The sequence below is a fragment of the Cebus imitator genome, unplaced genomic scaffold (assembly GCF_001604975.1).
Source record: "Cebus imitator isolate Cc_AM_T3 unplaced genomic scaffold, Cebus_imitator-1.0 Scaffold46, whole genome shotgun sequence".
Taxonomy (NCBI): Eukaryota; Metazoa; Chordata; class Mammalia; order Primates; family Cebidae; genus Cebus; species Cebus imitator.
This window is the reverse complement of record NW_016107361.1, coordinates 796594-817184: the sequence shown is the minus strand read 5'-3', so window position 1 is coordinate 817184 and position 20591 is coordinate 796594. Positions and strand designations below refer to the sequence as shown.

Sequence of the window (20591 nt, the reverse complement as noted above, 5' to 3'; positions counted from 1 at the left end):
GCAGGGGGAGAAATGCCAGATGTAGGTGATGGGGAGGAAGGCAGCAAATCACACTGCCATGTGTGTTCCTATGCAACAATTTTGCATGTTCTTCACATGTACCCCAAAACCTAAAATACAATAAAATAAATAAATGGGAAAAAAAAAAAAAAGAGTAGGGAGAAGGTATGTGAAGATACACACTGGGTTGTTAACATTGTTAACATTTCTAGGAGTAGAGGAACAGGGTTAGAAGAAAGAGGAAAGAGAGGAGAGGTAAGTAAGACTGGGGACATAAGCAGGGCAGGGGAAATGAGCAATAATCCAGTATTCATGATAAGCATAGCACCTGTTAGAGTGGGCTGATGCTTTGCAAATAAAACTTTAAATTTGTGAAAAATAGCATATGTTTTTGTATAGCTTTTATGGTTGTTTTCTAATTATAGAGCTCTGGCAGAATGGATGTTTTACCTAAATTAGGGATGCATGCTGTATTATTCAAGTTTAGCAATGCAAATTTTCTTCTGTAGGAAATTTAATGAACAGAAAATTTTAATGTAGGTACTGAAACAATGCCAAACCAGCAGTTCTTTTGAAACTTGGCAGTCTGCCTGTGGGACGTTATTTGTTATTCTTTCCCAAACAAATATCTCTGAAGAAATGGCATTCAAAAGCCAGAGGTAGATAATCTTTAAGATTCATATACTTTGGGTTCACATAAACTCACTCTCATGAAAATAATGGTATATATGACCAAATGTATGGAAATTGACAATCCACTTTTGCATGTTAAGAATATCATGGCTTGGTCTTTGTAAGCATAAAAAATGCCTACATTCTTTATTCGCAGAGTGAGACCTTTCATTGATTTGTATTAATTTTTCATATTCAAAGTTAGGAAAATTAACTTTTAGAAAGTCATTTACTACTAAAAACAGTGAAACTCTTTTAGGTAGTAAAATAGTGTATACTAATTTTTGCTTAAAAAAGAAATTTCTTGTTAAGAATGTCTATGTTAGTGACGAGGGTTAATGTATTAACTCCCTTCATGGACATTTGCATTTATAAAGGGAAGAAAGCTTTAGGACAATGGGATAATACTCTAAAATGCTATTTTCAATGTTAGGGAAAACAAGGATTGGGCCCCTAAAGGGCAGGGAGCTGTCTGCTATGCAAATAGCTAGAGCCTAGAGAAGAGGGCCCTGTTGCTGGCCACCTGGCTCCCTGTCCTTAAACCAATTCCATCTCTCAGAGGTCACTAGCCAGCAAAGGCCAGATGCAGACCCTCCCAGTTTAATCAGAACAGTTACCAAAATCTTGTTCATTTCTTTGTCTCTGACTTGGAAAGTGTAGTCGTCTTACCCAACACCTCCATTCCAATTCTGCATCTCTTCCCCAAATTCTGATTCTGCTTATGGCCATCTATATGTGCTATTTGTACCTGGCTTCCAGGGTGCTGTTTGACTTTTCATTTTCTCAAATGGTTTTGATCTGGACTGTCTTCATCTCTTTTGCAGGGCCCTTTGTCAATGCTGACAGAAAGTTACATGGGATGGAAAAATGTAATTTCAGGGTTGCTTGAAGAGTGTTGAATTGAAATGAAGCCTAAGTGGAGTGATTTTCAAGGTTGAAGGTCCTATTTGAGCCATTATATGCAAGTACTGCCAAGCAGATGGGTAAGTTGGTTACTCAGTGTTTCTTTAGTCTGTGGGACTTGAGGCACAGTGCCAAACACTGCAGTTCAGATTTCTTTCAGGCTTTCACCTCTGTACCTTGTTGACTCATTGTTTTCTTAGAGATGTGAATAATGTTAGTGAACTGTCTAATTCAGCTCTTCCCACTCGGACCTATGAGACAGTTTTCTGCAGATATCATATTTCACTTATGATATAGATTTTATTATTGTAAATCAGAGTGTTCCCAATTTCTCCAGGTGTTGGTGGTCATTCTTGTTTGTGTCAAATTAGCGGGTTCTAAGCTTCTGTGTCTATTTCCAAGTTTGTCCTCTTGCTTTGGACAGTTGATCCACTCCTGCCAATCATCTTTTGCTCTCATCACTTTTTTTAAAATGCTTTTTTGCTTTCCTAATAACCATATATTCCAAATGTAGGTACAGACCTCTCTGTTGATTCCCCAAAACATAGTGAGAGCAGACTTAGTGTGTTGGTCAGGACTCTTGATTGCAAGAGACAGAAATTCTATTCAAACTGGTTTTAAAGAACAACAGCGGGGCTTGTTGGCGTGTGCCTGTAGTCCCAGCTTCTCAGGAGGCTGAGGTGGGAGGATCACTTGAGCCCAGGAGCTCTGGGCTGTAGTGCACTATGCTGATTGGGTGTCGGCACCAAGTTCAGCATCAATATAGTAACCTCCCAGGAGAGGGGACCACCAGGTTGCCTAAGGAGGGGTGAACCGGCCCAGGGTGGAAATGGAGAAGGTCAAAACTTTCTGCTGATCAGTAGTGGGATTGCACCTATGAATAGTCATTGCAATCCAGCTTGGGCAACATAGCGAGACTGTGTCTCTAAAAGAAAAAAAAGAACAACAACAATGACAAAAAAGAGAATGTGTTGGCTAAGGTAATGAAAGATCCAGGGAATATATGTAGTTTGAGGCTCATTTGGGTTCTGGGGCTCAAACAGTAAGATAAGAAATTGGTTCTTCAGAGTAATGGAGTTTGAAAAAGAAAATAAAAAAAAGAAAGTGGCTTCTCTTCATCCTTTTCCCCTGCTTTCTTCTGTTTCGGCTTCATTCTCATTCAGGCTATCCTTAGAACATAAGCCTAGAATCCCCAGGCTTATGTCCCTAGCACTTGAGCAAGCCCAGCAGAAAGAAGCAGCTTTTCTTTTCCAATCGGTTCAGAAAACATCCCCATGTTGGGTCTTTGGCAGCTTGGCTTGGGTTAGTAGCTTCTTTCTTTCTTTTTTTTGTTTTTGAGATGGAGTCTCTGTCACCCATGCTGGAATGCAGTGGCATGATTTCGGCTCACTGCAACTTCTGCCTCCCAGGTTCAAGTGATTGATTCTCCAGCCTCAGCCTCCTGAGCAGCTGGGATTACAGGTGGGTGCCATCACGCCCAGCTAATTTTTGTATTTTTTAGTAGAGACAGGTTTCACCACGTTGGTCAGGCTGGTCTCGAACACCTGACCTCAGGTGATCCACCTGCCTCAGCCTCCCAAAGTGCTAGGATTACAGGCATGAGCCACTGCACCTGGCCTCCTATTTCTTAATCAAGGTGACAAGTGCTCTTGGAGGTTGGTGTGAGGGTGGAGGGGTGGGAGGTGAGGAATGAAACGCAGCCAGAGTACATGAATGAGAGTGGGGAAGCAGTTGCTCCTGAAGGAAAAACAGGTTTATGTTTCCAGAGAGAAAATGAATGCTGAGAAGTTTTTTTTAAAAAAAAAAAAAATGCAGATACTCAGTACACTTGGACAATTGCAAAGAAAATTACCTTGCAGAAAAGGAAAAAGAATCCCCCTCAAAATGAAAGCATGTTGATATTCTGGCTCCTAGATCCATCTGTGCAGCAGGCTGCTCTTCTGGCTGTGACCCTCCTTAGGCCTCTGGTGCCAGGAGCATCTTTTAGATCGTAGGTGAGAGATGGGGATTCTCTGACCTGGAGTTCTACGCAGGCCACCACACCCAGCTAATTTTTGTATTTTTAGTAGAGATGGGGTTTCACCACATTGGCCAGGCTGGTCTCAAACTCCTGACCTTTTGATCTACCCGCCTCGGCCTCCCAAAGTGCTGGGATTACAGGCATGAGCCACTGCACTCAGCTGCTAATCAGCTGATTTTAAGATAGGGATCATGGGATCATGGATCATTTAGGTGGGCCTGATATAATCAGAGAGGCTCTTAAAAGTGAGAAAAGACCAGAAGGAGTGAGTCAGAGGGAGGAGGAATGATGAAAAAACTCAGGGTGATGCAGCGTTAAGAAGGAATCACTTGTTACTGCTGCTTGGAAGATGGGGGAAGAGGAGCGTGAGCTGAGGAAGGTAGATGACCTCTGAAAGCTGGAAAAAACAAGCACATTGATTGTTTCTTACAGGCTTCACTAGGGAGCACGGCCTTGCTAACACCTTGATTATAGCCCAGTGAGATTTCTGTTGGGCTGCTTACCTGCAGAACTGTGAGATAATATGTTTGTTTGTTTGTTTGTTTGTTTGTTTTGAGACGGAGTCTCACTCTGTTTCCCCAGCTGGAGTGCAGTGGCGCAATCTCAGCTCACTGAAACCTCTGCCTCCCTGGTTCAAGCGATTCTCCTGCCTCAGCTTCTGGAGTAGTTGGGATTATAGGTGCCTGTCACCATGCCCAGCTAATTTTTGCATTTTCAGTAGAGAAGGGGTTTTTTTTGAGACGGAGTTACACTCATGTCACCCAGGCTGGAGTGCAATGGCGCCATCTCGGCTCACCACAACCTCCGCCTCCTGGGTTCAGGCAATTCTCCTGCCTCAGCCTCCTGAGTAGCTGGGATTACAGGCATACACCACCATGCCCAGCTAATTTTTTGTATTTTTAGTAGAGACGGGGTTTCACCATGTTGACCAGGATGGTCTCGATCTCTTGACCTCGTGATCCACCCGCCTCGGCCTCCCAAAGTGCTGGGATTACAGGCTTGAGCGACCGTGCCCGGCCAGAGAAAGGGTTTTGCCATGTTGGCCAGACTAGTCTGGAACCCCTGACCTCAAGTGATCAGCCTGCCTCAGCCTCCCAAAGTGCTAGGATTACAGGCATGAGCCACTGCACCCGGTCATACGTTTGTTTTGTTTAAGCCAGCAAGTCCGTGGTGATTTGTTATAACAGCAGTAGAAAACTAATTACAGAGTGAGACTGTATCACTGTTTGTCAGTGTTATAATGACTAAAAGAAGGGTAACTCTAAGAGGGAGGTTTCACTGTATGAGAAAGGGTTTTTTCAGAGGCCTGAGTCATTTAACCAGAAAATACTGCCATTTCCTTAACTCCTTAGAAGTGGAGTCCTATATACGTCAAAAGCTGCAGTTTTAAAGTCGTGTTCTTGTACTAAAAATGTTACTCAGCAGTATGATGCAAAATTTAAAAATGGAAAAAAAGGAATGAACACCCTCTGCTGGTAGGAGATAAAACAGACTTGACTTCTTGTGGATTCTGGAAGTAGGTCTACCCAGGTCGGGCATCTGGAGATGGTTACACAACTGGGGATTTAGGCAGTACATGAAGACCAGGCAGCATAGAGTTATGGGGCCAAACATAGCTGAGTTTACCAGTGAGTGATTGGAGAGGTGCTTCTTTGTATTTCTTTGGGTTTGTTTGTTCATTTTTTTTTTTTTTTAGACGTAGCTTCATTCTTGTTGCCCAGGCTGAAGTGCAATGGCATAATCTCGGCTCACCGCAACCTCTACCTCCCGGTTCAAGTGATTCTCCTGCCTCAGGCTCCCGAGTAGCTGCATTACAGGAATGTGCCACCACGCCTGGCTAATTTTTGTGTTTTTGGTAGAGACGGGGTTTCTCCATGTTGTTCAGGCTGGTCTCGAATTCCCGACCTCAGGTGATCCGCCCTCCTCAGCCTCCCAAAGTGCTGGCATTACAGGCATGAGCCACTGCACGTGGCCTTCATCATTGTTTTTTTTTAACAAAACCTCTTCTTTTAAAGAATTCAGTGTAAGGGGCACTATAAGACAAACCCATTTTTCCAGTTAAGATGCTTACAAGGCCATTAAGAAAAGAAACACCAGCCTCGGCCAGGGGTGGTGGCACATGCCTGTAATCACAGCACTCAGCTAAGGAGAGTGGATTGCCTGATGTCAAGAGTTCAAGACCAGCCTGACCAATATGGTGAAACCCCGTCTCTATTCCAAATATTAACTGAGCGTGGTGACATGTGCCTGTAATCCCAGTTACTTGGGAGGCTGAGGTATGAGAATTGCTTGAACCCAGGAGGTGGAGAGGATTGTGCTACCTCCTTAGTAGCTGGGATTACAGGCACTTGCCACCATGCCTGGCTAATTTTTGTATTTTTAATAGAGATGGGGTTTCACCATTTTGGTCAGGCTGGTCTTGAACTCCTGACCTCGTGATCCACCCACCACAGCCACCCAAAGTGCTAGAATTACGGGTGTGAGCCACCGTGCCTGGCTGCTTAAAGCTTTTCTACTTGAGTCTGACAATTCCATTTGTCCCCTTTCAGCTGCATGCTCCCATTCTGGGCAAATATATCAGTGCACAGGAGTTACACATGACAGGGAACAGGAAGGGGAGAGCAAAAGGAAAGGGGGACAGTCTAGAGTTCAAGAGTTGTTTTATGTACAATGTAAAATACATTTATACATATTATGTTTATATTTCACATACATTTGCGTATTATTACATACTTTATATTTGTTAGAATATTATATATCTAGTGTATTTAATATATACAGATAGAGCAAGTGAGCTCTGTATTAGGACTGTGGTCAAAGTAACAAAAACCTAACTGAGCTAGAATGAGTTAATCTTTTCTTACAGGTTAGAAAGATGAGATTCACCCTTAGAAAGCAGAGATTCACTCTGGTTTCGTTTTATTTTGAGCTAGGGTCTTGCTTTGTCACCCAGGCTGGAGTACAGTGGCACTATCATGGCCCCCTGCAGCCTTGACCTCCCAGGCTCAAGCAATTTTCTGTCCTCAGCCTTTCAAGTAGTTGGGACCACAGGTGCCACCACGCCCCGCTAATCTTTTTTGTTTTTTTGTAGAGATGGGGTCTCTCTATGTTGCTCCAGCTAGTCTCAAATTCATAGGTTCAAGCAATCCTCCTGACTCATCCTCCCAAAGTGCTGGGGTTATAGGCATGAGCCACCATGTCTGGCCTCTTTCTGTTTTTTAAAAAGAGATTCTTACTCATTTTGAGGTCTTGCATCTCATCACCTTCCTAGTCACCTCAGCACATGTTTGGTGATAACTCACTCATTTGCCTATTCTTTGGTTAACAAATGTTTATAGAGGTCACAGATATGACTGCGATATTCTAAGCACTGGGGAATCAGTGGATAAGTTAGAAAAGATCCCGCTTTCTTATAACATATAGTATATTGGGGGAGAGGATTGAAAACATTTTAAAATGAAGAAGCATAGTATGAAGGAAACAAAAACATGTGATAGGTAATGACAGTAGAGACTATTTATTTATTTACTTACTTATTTAGAGACTGAGTCTTGTTCTGTCACCCAGGCTTGAGTACAGTGGTGTGATCGCAGCTCACTGCAACCTCTGCCTCCTGGGTTCAAGTGATTCTCCTGCCTCAGCCTCTTAAGAATCTGGAAGTACAGGCATGTGCCACCACACCTGGCTAATTTTTGTATTTTTTTTTTTTTTTTGGTAGAGACAAGGTTTCACCATGTTGGTCAGGCTGGTCTCAAACTCCGGACCTCAGCTCATCCACCTGCCTCGGCCTCCCAAAGTGCTGGGATTACAGGTGTGCACCACCATGCCCAGCTGAGATTATTTCAATAGAGTGGCCAGGGAAGGTTTTTTGAAGAGATGACATTTAACCTACACATAAAGATGAAAAGGAGGGAATCATGGAAGGTGGGTGCAGCATCCCAGGCAGAGGGAATGGTATATGGAAAGAGCCTGGGGTATTTGATGAATTTCAAAAAGACTAATGTGGCTGGAGTATAGTAGAGACAGATGAAGATGGGACACAGGATGAAGCTACAGTGACATTTAGTGCTCTATCATGTAAGGTCTCTTAGGTAGCAAACTAGAGTTTACTCTGAGGGTCATGAAGATTTTTAATCAGGAAAGTGATGTGATTAAATTTATGCCATTTTTTTGTTTATTTTTATAGAGACAGGGTCTTACAGAGATGCAGTCTTGCTATGTTGCCCAGGCCAGGTTGGGCTTAAGGGACCTCCTGAGTATCTGGGACTAGAGGCACATGCCACCATGCCCAGCATTCAAATTTGTGTTTTAAGATGATCACTCTTAGGCCAGCTGCAGTGGATCGTGTCTGTAATCCCAGCACTTTGGAAGGCCAAGGCAGGAGGATTGCTTGAGCCTGGGAGTTTGAGACAAGCCTAGGCAACATAGTAAGACTGTCTCTCCAAAAAAATACAAAAATTAGTGAGGCATGGTGGCACACGCCTGTAGTCCAAGCTACTTGGGAGGCTGAGGCAGGAGGATCACTTGAGCTTAAAGGTGTGAGCAATGACCACACTACTGCACTTTAGCCTGGGCAAGTGAGTCAGACCTTGACTCTAAAAAATTAAAATAAACAAATAAATAAATAAATAAATAAAAGATTATTACTCTTTTTTGCCTAGGCCGGAGTGCAGTGGTGCGAGGTTACAGTGGTTCATAACTCACTATAACCTTGAACTCCTGGGCTCAAGGGATCCACCCGCTTCAGCCTCTGGAGTAGCTGGGAGTATGGGTATACACTACCACACATGGTTGTTTTTTTTGTTTTGTTTTGTTTTTATATAACTTTTGTAGATACAGGATCTTACTATATTGCTCAGGCTGGTCTCTAACTCCTAGCCAGGAGCTATCCCCAAACCTCAGCTTCCTTAAATGTGGGGATTACAAGAGTAAGCCGCCATGCCCTGCCTGATCACTCTTGCTGCTATATGGAGAACAGATTAAAATGGAGCACGGGTACAAGACAGGAGACCAGTTAGAAGCCAATTGAAGTGGTCTAAGTGAGAAGTGCTGTGGCCTGGACTAAGGTGGGGAAAGCTGAGTTGGAGGAAGTGGGGATGAATCTTAGATTATGTTTTGGTGGTAGACTGGATAGCAATTGCTGATATATTGGGCATAGTGATATATGAGAAAAACAGGAATCAACATACGCTCTAAAGTTTTCTGGTTTGAGCTACTGGATGGAGAGAGGAACATATAAATTAAAATGATGTAGGCTCAAATAACAGATGGCTTTGGCTTAAGAAATATTTGGTTCATTGTAAGTTCAGAGGTAGCATAGGCTTTGGGTTTCACTTAGTTCTTGAGGAGTCCAGCTCCTGGTTAAAAACCTACATGTGGTTTTCCAGGTCTATCTGACCATAGGTGATTACAGAGCCTCCACCTGGCAGGCCTCTTGGGGGAAAGCTGCCCTCCTCACCACAGACTTGGTACACAACCAGTGCGCTGCAGGCGCTGATACAGTCACGTGCCACATAACAGCATTTCAACGAACAACATATTCGAAGGTGTTGGTTCTATAAGATTATAATACCATATTTTGACTGTGCCTTTTTTGTGTTTAGATATTTTTAGATATATAAATCCTTACTATTGTGTTACAATTGCCTACAGTATTCAGTATAGTAACATGCTGTACAAGTTTGTAGCCTGGGAGCAACAGACTGTACTATATAGCCTAGGTAGGTTATGCCATCTAGGTTTGTGTCAGTATGATCTATAATGTTCACACAATGACAAAATTCCCTAACGATGCATTTTTCAGAACGTATCCTGTTCTGAAGCAACTCATGACTGTAAGTATTTGCATTCCTATCCCTGGTGCCTCCTTCATTCCTAGGTTTCTTTATCTGAGGCCTTGAGCAGAGGTTTTTTTTTTACTTTTGAGATAGGGTCTGGCTCTGTCACCCAGGCTGGAGTGCAGTGATACAATCTCAGCGCTGGAGTGCAGTGGTGCAAGGTTCCAGTGGCTTCCTGGGTTCAAGTGATCCTCCCACCTCAGCCTCCTGAGTAGCTACAGGTGGATGCCACCATGCCAGGCTAATTTTTTGTAGCTTTTGTAGAGACAGCGTTTTTCCATATTACCTAGACTGGTCTCAAACTCAGTAGCTCAAGCAATCTGCCAGCCTTGGCCTCCTGAAGTGTTGGGATGAGCCACTGTGCCTGGCTGGGGAGAGGCTTCTTTAGGCTTCCCTGCTGAGGCATCCTTATGGGGAGGGAAGGAGAAACCTTGACATTCTTCTCCAGGTTGTCTAGGTACTCAGTACTTTTCCACTCCTAGCCCAGTCCCCGTTGCCCTCCCTACTCCACCTCAGAGGCCATAAAACTGCTAGAGCTTTTTCTTCGGGGATTTCTTAACAATGATATGACTCCATGACCCCCCACATCTATGCTGACCCATGTGACCCTTGGCTAGTGCCAGTTCTATGGGGGAAATGGAACAGAAACAGTGGGCACTTTCTCTGGTTTTAGACTCTTGTTTATATCATTGTAGTAAAGGCTACTCTTTCATTTTTAGCTTGTTGGTCTAATTGGCTACACTAATACCTGTTAGCTCAGCTAGTGCTCTCTCTCTCTCTCCCTCTCTCCCAGCCCAGTTCCTGACTGTTCTAGATCCATTTTCCTACAGCTCTTTCAGCTTTGTCCTACTCCACATGTTAGCTTCAACCTCAAGGTGATAGTGAGTAGTAGTATCTCAGTCACTGAGTACTGGCTGTAGAAGTTCCAGACATCATATCCTGACCTGATGACATCTTGAAAGAAGAGAGACTTTTTCATCATGAGGTTTTAAGCAAGAGTTGTACAATGTACACTGACTGGACTATGTAGGTATGTACCTGTCCAGAGAATGGGTACATTTCCAGGGAATGGAGTGTAGTTTTTGACTTACCAACCAGATCTTGGCCCTTGATCCAAAAGTGTTTCTGCTTCCCCAAAGTCACATGTGCTGTGGAAGGAAGCTAAGGAATACATGTCTTAATCAGGATTCTGTTAGGAAAGAGTAAGGGGTTAATTCAGAGTCTGCTATTAATATATAATTGGCAGAGCCTATTCCCTGCATGAGAAAATATGGCGCTCCTTATTCAAAAGGCAGGAAAAAAGTGTCACTAAAGGTACTAGAAAGCCAGGTGAAGTGGCATACACCTATAGTCTTAGTTATGCAGGAGGACTGCTGAGCCCAGGAGTTTAAGTCTGGCTTGGGCAACAAACCAAGACCCATCTCTTAACCATATCAACAACAAAAATACTAAAATATAAAGCCTTTTCCTTTCTTTCACAGTTTATCTCTTGACTTATGGTGTTTTGACATTTAATGTCATTCTTTTTTTTTTTTTTTTTTAGACGGAGCCTTGCTTTTGTTGCCCAGGCTGGAATGCAATGACACAATCTTGGCTTACCACAACTTCCACATCTCGATTCTCCTGCCTCAGCCTCCTGAGTAGCTGGGACTATAGGCGCATGCCATCATGCCCAGCTAATTTTTGTATTTTTAGTAGAAACAGGGTTTCACCATGTTGGCCAGGATGGTATCGATCTCTTGGCCTTGTGATCCACCCACTTCGGCCTCCCAAAGTGCTGGGATTACAGGCATGAGCCACCATAATGTCATTCTAAGTAAAAACAAATTAACATCATTACAAAGAATTTCACCATCTTTATATTATGCAATGATAGTTTTAAATGCAAATATAAAAACATTTAACTTGTATGTGGAATCACTGAAATTACACAATTCTTATTTATACTTTACACATATATGATGTATTTCCAGAACAGTAGAAATGCTGTACAAAAGTCATCTGTTGTTATGTCACTTCTTGACATACACAAACATATTCTACCACATTCTCTACCTTCTTATTGATGAAGAAAAACTGAAAAGAAAAGGAAAAGTTGGGTTGCTCTATCTTCCCCTTTCCTTCTGTGTCATCATTTTCCGTGTAAGTGACTGGCTAAATCAGAAAAGCAATAGGAAAAGATATGGTAGAGTTTCTTGGTTCTTCGTGTTTTCTAGACTGCCATTATCTTCTTGCATTGGAACAAGCTCTGATTCACAGGAAGCTTTGCCTCTTAGGGCTGACAGTGATCTCACCTACTCAGTTGTAATGTGCCTATGTCGTTCTTACTCTGAATCTTGCTGAACTTTCATGCATTGTGAGTTCAGTGAAATTCTATTTAAATAGGACAATGCAAATGCTATATGCAAATGGCATGGCAAGGAGTGAACGGACATGCATATTGCAAGTCTCAGCTCTGTTCATGCTCCATTGTCCCTCCACTTTCACTTACAAAGCCCAAGTTCAAAAACAAAACTGAGAATTTCAATATGGTAACAGCAGAGCATTAAACCAAACATGGGGCCTTTCTGAGTGCAGGGTTCAGTGCAACTATACGGTTTATACACACAAGCATGCAGCTGGCCCTGGGTAAATGAGTGCTGGGTAGGCAAACAGGAATGACCACTCCAATGGAAAAGAGTTTGTGTGTAAAAAGTAAAAAAACCCAATAACAAAAAGCAAGATACTTTATGCAGCAAGTGTTTATATTTTGCTCATGCAGAATCTGGAGCAAATGCTCCAGGGTAGCTCTCCTCCAAGCAGTAAACTTAAGGGTCTGTGCTTTTTTCGTAATGTGACTCCACTATCTAAAGTGTTCTTTGCTTTCAGCTGGGAAGAGAAAAGAGAGAACATAAAAAATACATGAAAATTGCATGAAGCATTTCAGGAGCTATACTTTGAAACTGGGTATATTACTTTATCTTCATTCCACTGGCTGGAACTCAATTGCCTTTTTCCCTCTAAATGCAAGGAGGCCTGTGAATCCAGGAAAAGGAAATGGGATTGTCAGTGACATGGTTTGACTGTGTCCCAACCAAATCTCATCTTGAATTGTAGCTTCCATAATTCCCATGTGTCATGGGAGGAACCTGGTGGGAGGTAATTGAATCATGGGGCTGAGTCTTTCCTTTGCTCTTCTCGAGGCAGTGACTGAATCTCACAAGATCTGATGGTTCTATATAGGGGAGTTTCCCTGCACATGTTCTTTTTGCCTGCTACCATGTAAGATGTGACTTTGCTCCTCCTTCACCTTCTGCCATGATTGTGAGGCTTCCTCAGCCATGTGGAACTGTGAATCAATTAAACCTATTTCCTTTATAAATTACCCAATCTTGGATATGTCTTTATCAGCAGTGTGAGAATGGACTAATACAGTCAGCTTCTAGTAAGACTCTGCCAGAGAGATCAAGGGAGATTTTTGTTTCTTGGTAGATGTTACTAAAACATTTTACATGCTTTGGGAGATGGAATACTAGAAAGAGGGTGGGGCTAACAGAAGTGGTAATTATGTGTTGCTCCGTAAACATTGAGTTGAACCATAAGAACTTTGTAGGGATGTGAAAAAGCTTTGACAGATTTAATTTAACCTCAGTCAACTTAAAAGGCCAGTAAGCAAGTTAAATATTTTTAGGATTCTCTCAGCCCAAAATCTCCTGAAACTGATAAGCAAATTCAGCAAAGTCTCAGTATACAAAATCAATGTGCAAAAATCACAAGAATTCCTATACACCAATAACAGACTTAAAGAGAGCCAAATCAAGAACAAACTGCCATTCACAATTGCTACAAAGAGAATAAAATACCTAGGAATACAACTAACAAGGAATGTAAAGGCCCTCTTCAAGGAGAACTACAAACCACTGCTCAACAAAACAAGAGAAGACACAAACAGATGGAGAAACATTCCATGTTCATGGTTAGGAAGAATCAATATCGTGAAAATGCCATACTGCCCAAAATAATTTATAGATTCAACACTATCCCCATCAAGCTACCAATGACTTTCTTCACAGAACTGGAAAAAAACACCTTAAACTTCATATGGAACCAAAAGAGAGCCCACATAGCCAAGTCAATTCTAAGCAAAAAGAACAAAGCTGGAGGCATCACACTACGTAACTTCAAACTCTACTACAAGGCTACAGTAACCAAAACAGCACGGTACTGGTACCAAAACAGACATATAGACCAACGGAACAGAACAGAGGGCTAGGAGGCAATGCCACACATCTACAACCAACTGATCTTTGACAAACCTGACAAAAACAAGCAATGGGGAAAGGATTCCCTGTTTAATAAATGGTGTTGGGAAAACTGGCTAGCCATGTGCAGAAAGCAGAAACTGGACCCTTTCCTGACACCTTACACTAAAATTAACTCCAGATAGATTAAAGACTTAAACATAAGACCTAACACCATAAAAGCCCTAGAAGAAAACCTAGGCAAAACCTTTCAGGACATAGGCATAGGCAAGGACTTCATGACTAAAACACCAAAAGTATTGGCAACAAAAGCCAAAATAGATAAATGGGACCTAATCAAACTCCACAGCTTCTGCACAGCAAAAGAAATAGTCATTAGAGTGAATCGGCAACCAACAGAATGGGAAAAAATGTTTGCAATCTATCCATCTGACAAAGGGCTAATATTCCAGAATCTACAAAGAACTAAAACAGATTTACAAGAAAAAAACAAGCCCATTCAAAAGCGGGCAAAGGATATGAACAGACACTTTACAAAAGAAGACATATATGAGGCTAACAAACATATGAAAAAATGCTCATCATAACTAGTCATTAGAGAAATGCAAATCAAAACCACATTGAGATACCATCTCACTCCAGTTAGAATGGTGATCATTAAAAAATCTGGAGACAACAGATGCTAGAGAGGATGTGGAGAAATAGGAAGACTTTTACACTGTTAGTGGGAGTGTAAATTAGTTCAACCATTGTGGAAGGCAGTGTGGCGATTCCTCAAGGACCTAGAAATAGAAATTCCGTTTGACCCAGCAATCCCCTTACTGGGTATATACCCAAAGGATTATAAATCATTCTAAGGACACATGCACCTGAATGTTCATTGCAGCACTGTTTACAATAGCAAAGACTTGGAACCAACCCAAATGCCCATCGATGATAGATTGGACAGGGAAAATGTGGCACATATACACCATGGAATACTATGCAGCCATAAAAACCAATGAGTTTGTATCCTTTGTAGGGACATGGATGAACCTGGAAACCATCATTCTCAGCAAACTGACTCAGAAACAAAATCAAACACTGCATGTTCTCACTCATAGGCGGGTGTTGAACAATGAGAACACATGGACACAGGGAGAGGAGCATCACACACTGGGGTCTATGGAGGGGAACTAGGGGAGGGACAGTGTGGGGTGGGGAGTTGGACAGTGATAACATGGGGAGAAATGCCAGATATAGGTGATGGGGAGGAAGGCAGCAAACCACACTGCCATGTGTGTACCTATGCAACAATCTTACATGTTTTTCACATGTATACCAAAACCTAAAATGCAGAAAAAAAAATATTTTTAGGATTCAATGACAGCTTGTTTTAAGATTATTATACTTAAATTTTATACTATAATGTGCTGTACAGACATGGATAATAATTGTTGTGTCATTCTCCCTAAGGCAGAATTCCTCCTATGAATTTAGAACTGAATTCTAGTCCTGATTCTATTACATACTGTCACTTAATCATTAATGTTTGAGTCACTTAATCTTTATAAGCCTCATTAATCTCTATTTCATGTAGTAATAAAGACTAAATGAGGCCAGGCATGGTGGCTCATGCCTGTAATCCCAGTGCTTTGGGAAGCTGAGGCAGGAGGAATGCTTGAGGCCAGGAGTTTAGGACTAGCATAAGCAACCTAGTGAAACCTTGTCTCTACAAAGTTTTTTTAAAAAAATAATTAGTTAGGCCTGGTGGTGTGCACATGTACTCCTAGCTACTTGGGAGGGTGGGGTGGAAGATGGAGCCCAGGAGTTGGAGGTTACAGTGAGCTATGATAGTGCCACTGCACTTCAACCTGGACAACACAGTGGGATCTTTTTACAAAAAAAAAAAAAAAAAAAAAAAAAGAAATATTTTAAAAAAAAAAAAAAAAAAAAAAAAAGAAGACTAAATGAGATAGCATATTTTGAAACTATAAAGGTTTTAATCAACCCAATTATTTAAAAATCAAATTAGTATCATACTTTAAGAATCCTACCATCTCCTGTTCTCCTGCTCCCTCAACTCCAAGCTCCACTTTGTTATTCTTATCACCTGGGTCCTGTGAACAATTGGATGGAATAGATGCCTTGGTGTGCCTATTAACTTTAACAGGGATGGCACCAGGTTCAAGAGGCTGAAGAAGAGACCCAGAGCCAGCAAATGAGTCATATTGTTTATTGAGGGGAAACTTACATACAGAGTGGGCCACCGGCAATGGGCTGGACACGAGAACCACACCACCTGCAGAAAGCACGCAGTTTATATAGCATTTTCATTTAGTGCCCTCTCACTAACAGCTTCCACCTGGCAACCTTCATTTAGCCCAAAACAAAGGGCCTAGACCTCCTGTACGGCCTGCATTCTACAGGGCTCAGATGTTCCTCGTAGATAGGGAATGAGTCTTGGTTGTCCCCACTTGGAACTGCGAACACATTCAGCTTGTCTGCCATACAGAGTCATTTCCCTGGGTATACTTAATTTACTGCAGTCAGGTGCCTCTACCATATACTTGGGTTCTTTGGAAGCCATGGCTGGGGGGCTTCTATAAGGGTTGCACTAGTCTAGTTTCTGGAAATCTGTGTGTGAGGAGGCAGTGGAGGGATGGGATGTGGGCAAGATAATATCTTGGACCACAGACATCTCAGAAACTTTTTTTTTTTTTTTTTTTTTGAGAACGAGTTTTACTCTGTCACCCAGGCTAGAGTGCAATGGTGCAATATCAGCTCACTATAACCTCTACCTCCTGGGTTCAAGCGATTTTCCTGCCTCAGCCTCCCCAGTAGCTGGGATTACAGGCACGTGCCACCACGCCCAGCTAATTTTTTGCATTATCAGTAGAGATGGGGTTTCATTGTGTTAGCCAGGATGGTCTCGATTTCCTGACCTCATGATCTGCCCACCTCGGCCTCCCAAAGTCCTGGGATGACAGGTGTTAGCCACCGTGCCTGGCCAGAAACTCTTTTTTTTTTTAGACAGAGTCTCACACTGTCACCCGGGCTGGAGTGCAATGATGTGATCTTAGTTCACTGCAACCTCTGCCTCCCAGGTTCACTCGATTCACCTGCTTCCCGAGTAGCTGGGATTACAGGCGCACACTACCACATCTGGCTAATTTTTTGTATTTTCAGTAGAGAGAGGGTTTCACTATGTTGGCCAGATTGGTCTTGAACTCCTGACCTTGTGATCCACCTTCCTTGGCCTCCCAAACCGCTGGGATTATAGGCATGAGCCACTGCACCTGGCCAGAAACTCTTATTAAGGCAGATTGGTTTAGCACTGTATGAGAGTTTGGGGACTTCTGGCCCCTAAGAGCCAAAAAGGAGTTGTATAGCTGCCCCTAAACTGGGAGACTCAAAAGGTAGTAGGAAGACTTCCTCCAGGTGCTTCAGCAAGTGGCTGGTAACCTGCTTGTTTCTACTAATATACTATTGGCCCACGTGGGTAAGCACCACTTTGCCTTGAACTATTGTTTCACTGCCATCATTTAGAGTACTCTAAAGACTAGACTTGAGCTCTAAGTGAGAAAACTAAGAAAACCATTATAGTGCCCCCAGTCAGAGAAAAGACATTTAGTCAAAACAGGTAGAATGCACACCCAGCAAAATAGAACTGAAGGGGCTCACTCTTACCCTTATCAATCCATTCACTACACTGGCTGGATGTTCAACTGCTAGCATCTGCATTTCTTTGCCCGAGGGCTTTTTCTGGCCACCAGAGCCCATCTTGCTGCCCATGTAGCAGGCTCTGGAGTGCAGGCCCCAGGAGCTGCCCTCAGCCAATGAAGGAAGTTGGTATATAAATCCCCATCTTCCTCAGCCTTTGAGTGGGGTAACTCTGAGGTATATATTTTACACTGGCCTCCGGAGTTCTCTAGTGACAGTAAGCTCCACTTAACCACAGTGCTAATTTCCTTGATAATAAACCCATTGGCTTTCTTCCCTTCCCTGATTCACTTTCCTGCTCTGCTACCAGTATTTCCCAGGGTCACCTCCCTCATAGGCTATCTGCACTCAAAACCTTGTCTCAGTGCCTGCTTCTTAGGAAATCTAAAATAAAACTTGGACTGTGCTAGGAGAACTGAATAAAGTAAATGGAATACTGAAGCTTCTGCTTTGTACTGGACTCCCAGAATACTTGAAGCTGTGCCTGGAAGCATTTTTTCTTTAGGGAATTTGATCAGCAGGAGAGAATTATGTACAGACACTGATGCCATGTGTTCCCAAACAACAGCTCAGCCAGATCATCCTCCAGTGAAGCTCTCAGGAAACAAGTCCCACCTACAAGCTGCGAGCTTCCAATTAGCTTCCAAGGCACTTGACTTCAAGTTAAGGCTTTACTCTTAAGTGTAAGTGAATAGTCAAGGACTACAGAAGCTTCTAATAGGATAGATGAGACCAATATAACAGCAAAAAGCAGCTGAGAGGAATAAGACTAGGCAGGGAGAAGAAAACGTCAAAATCTAATATCCTCAGGAGGATAAAATATATGATGCAAAAATATGACAGCACAAGAAAGGGACATTTGAAGAACAAAATGGAACTCTGAAGAAGTAAAAACTGTAGTTGTCTGGAAGATAAATTTGAGGAATTCTCCAAGAAAGAGGAGGAAAAAAAGATGGAAAACAGGGTAGCAAAATAGATGGTGACGGGCCTCTTATGCTAAGAGAACTTGGGCTTGATCATACAGCAGAAGCTGAAAAGATAACTTGTTCATATCTGAGTAGAACAAAATAAAACATAGGCAGTTGCACAGGCCAAGAATGGGGGCAAGGTCACTGGTTAGGCACCTCTTGCTGTAGTATGGAGAAAGGATGCAAAACTGAGGTATACAGTGGCATTTACAAATTTAGACAAAAGATGGGAGATTAAATGGTGGAACAGACTAAACTTGTGACAGAGCAGGTGTGTATGGGCCTGTGGGTCTGATGTAAGACAAAGAAGAACAGATGGATCCAGTTTCTCCGAAGAATCCAAACAGATTGGACGCCATTAAGCAAGATGAGGAATGAATAAGGACGAACAGGTTGGGGTTGGTTTGTGCAGGGGGTGGAACGCAGATCAGAGTTCAGGTTAAATCAATATTTGCTGAGATTTCACTAGGTTCCAGATACGGACATAAAGTCCTTCATACTTGGAACCAGGTGCCTCAGGAAGGACAGAGGTGAGCCACCTCGAAGACAGATACCCTCTCCAGGGGTTTGTAGTTGAAGAGGCACAGCTCTTGTCCTGGAGTTGGTGGGGGCAGCGATAAGTGCAATATACTTGGTGACAGGAATCACGAATACACTCTTGTGTTGAACAGGGTTGGCCCTGCAGAGGAACGAGCGACTGCTCAGTCACCACGAGGTCCTTCAGAACATGCCAAAGTCCCAGATGTGTGTCTCGGGGTCCACACTGAAGCCCCGAACCCTCCAAACTTCCTAGAAGCGCGCAGGAGGCACGGTGCGCATGCGTATAGCCACCCCAAAGGCGGCGGGAAGTTGGTTTTCTGAGTAGCAACAGAGCAGCTTGAAGACGGATTGGAAGTGGCGGACCAATAAACAAAGGTCTCATTGGCTTAGAGCGCTCAGGCTCACGACTCTTCAGCTTCCCATTGGACCTTTCAAGGGAGCAGGGGCGTGACTCCACTGGCTCCGCCCCGAGCCTTGGCCCAGTACCGGGGTCCAAGGCTGAGGGAGCGGGACGGAAGTGAGCGGGTCCCGCCCCTTCCCCTTCTCGTCTCGTTTGGAGTCGTCTTCACCGCGGCTGCCTCGGCTGCTCGCTCTCCGGCAAGCCGGAGTCCTCGTGCAGTACCCTCAGTCCCCGGCCGCGCGGAGCCGGGATGCACTGTTCCTGCTGTGGGTCCTCATCATGGAGACCAAACGGGTGGAGATTCCCGGCAGCGTCCTGGACGATCTCTGCAGGTACCGCGCTGCCTGACCCCTTTCGCCCCCGCCAGGTTTTCTCAGTTTCGCCGATCCCCAGAGGCCTCTGGGTCTCCTCCCCCGCCCACGTCCAGGTCCTGGCTTTCCTTGCCCGCCGCTGCTTGCTTTCCACCGTCGACCCTGCTCACCGACGACACCGCCCCTCTCTTTCCGTCGCAGCCTCCCTGTTTCTCACGGCCCTCCATCCTGCCCCGCGGAACACCCGGAATTTCCTCATTTTTTAAGTTACCCAACTGTTTTGCTTTCCCGCAGGCTCAGCCGCTTCGCCGGAGCCTGAGTCTTAGCGTTTTTTCGCCGCCGCCTCCCTCTCCCATTGTTTTTTCTGCTTCTGTGACTTTCCCACACCGTGCAGCACTCCCCCTCACCCCGTCTCATACTCCCATGCTGAAGGAAGACCCCAAGGTAGTAATTTAAGCCTTAGGATCCCAGGTGCGCGGACCTGCGCAAGGAGCAATTTTCGGACTTACTCTGACGCCTGCGTGTTGTCTGTGGCATTCTCTGTAAATTCGTGCAAGGAATTACTCTCTTCCACATCCCTAGATTTGTCTTTAGGGGAGAGAGGGGAAAAGTCTAGAGCTGCTTTTCTTTTTATCCTTGATTATCCTATTTTAAAGGAACTTATCAACCGCGGGGTTTTAACTCTGGGTATATACTTCACAGAAGTATTTGTCAACTCTGATTTCAGATAGCCAGACACGTGTATGTTACTTAAAAATATTTCTTTTCCGAAGGTAAAATTTGGGGTGTAATGATAGCCTGAGTTGTCGCCAAGTGTGTGTGGATTCTGAAGTAAATTTAGATTACAAATGAGTAAAAGCTCTGATAAATATCACCCTTTCGCTCACACTAACTGTATTTATGTTTTAAAAGGCAGGGTTTTAGTAATTGTATCTCCTTCACGCTGTTTTTTTAATGGGAAGGAAAGAACTGCTTTTGTGGAGGTATTCCCCCCCCC

The 20591-nt window shown here is 43.5% G+C and overlaps 1 protein-coding gene across 4 annotated transcripts in view; it reads left to right on the top strand.

The window, feature by feature from the left end:
• Nucleotides 1–19330: 19330 nt before the first annotated feature.
• Nucleotides 19331–20591, top strand: part of DCP2 (decapping mRNA 2) — a 54282-nt gene continuing 53021 nt past the window's right edge. The window contains exon 1 of one of the 4 annotated variants that reach the window (XM_017527176.2): nt 19331–19615. In XM_017527176.2, the coding sequence (XP_017382665.1) occupies nt 19563–19615 (53 nt within the window). In that variant the 5' untranslated portion in view covers nt 19331–19562. The remainder of the gene's footprint in view (nt 19616–20591) is intronic. The other 3 variants (XM_017527177.2, XM_017527175.2, XM_017527178.2) reach the window with 3 other exon arrangements.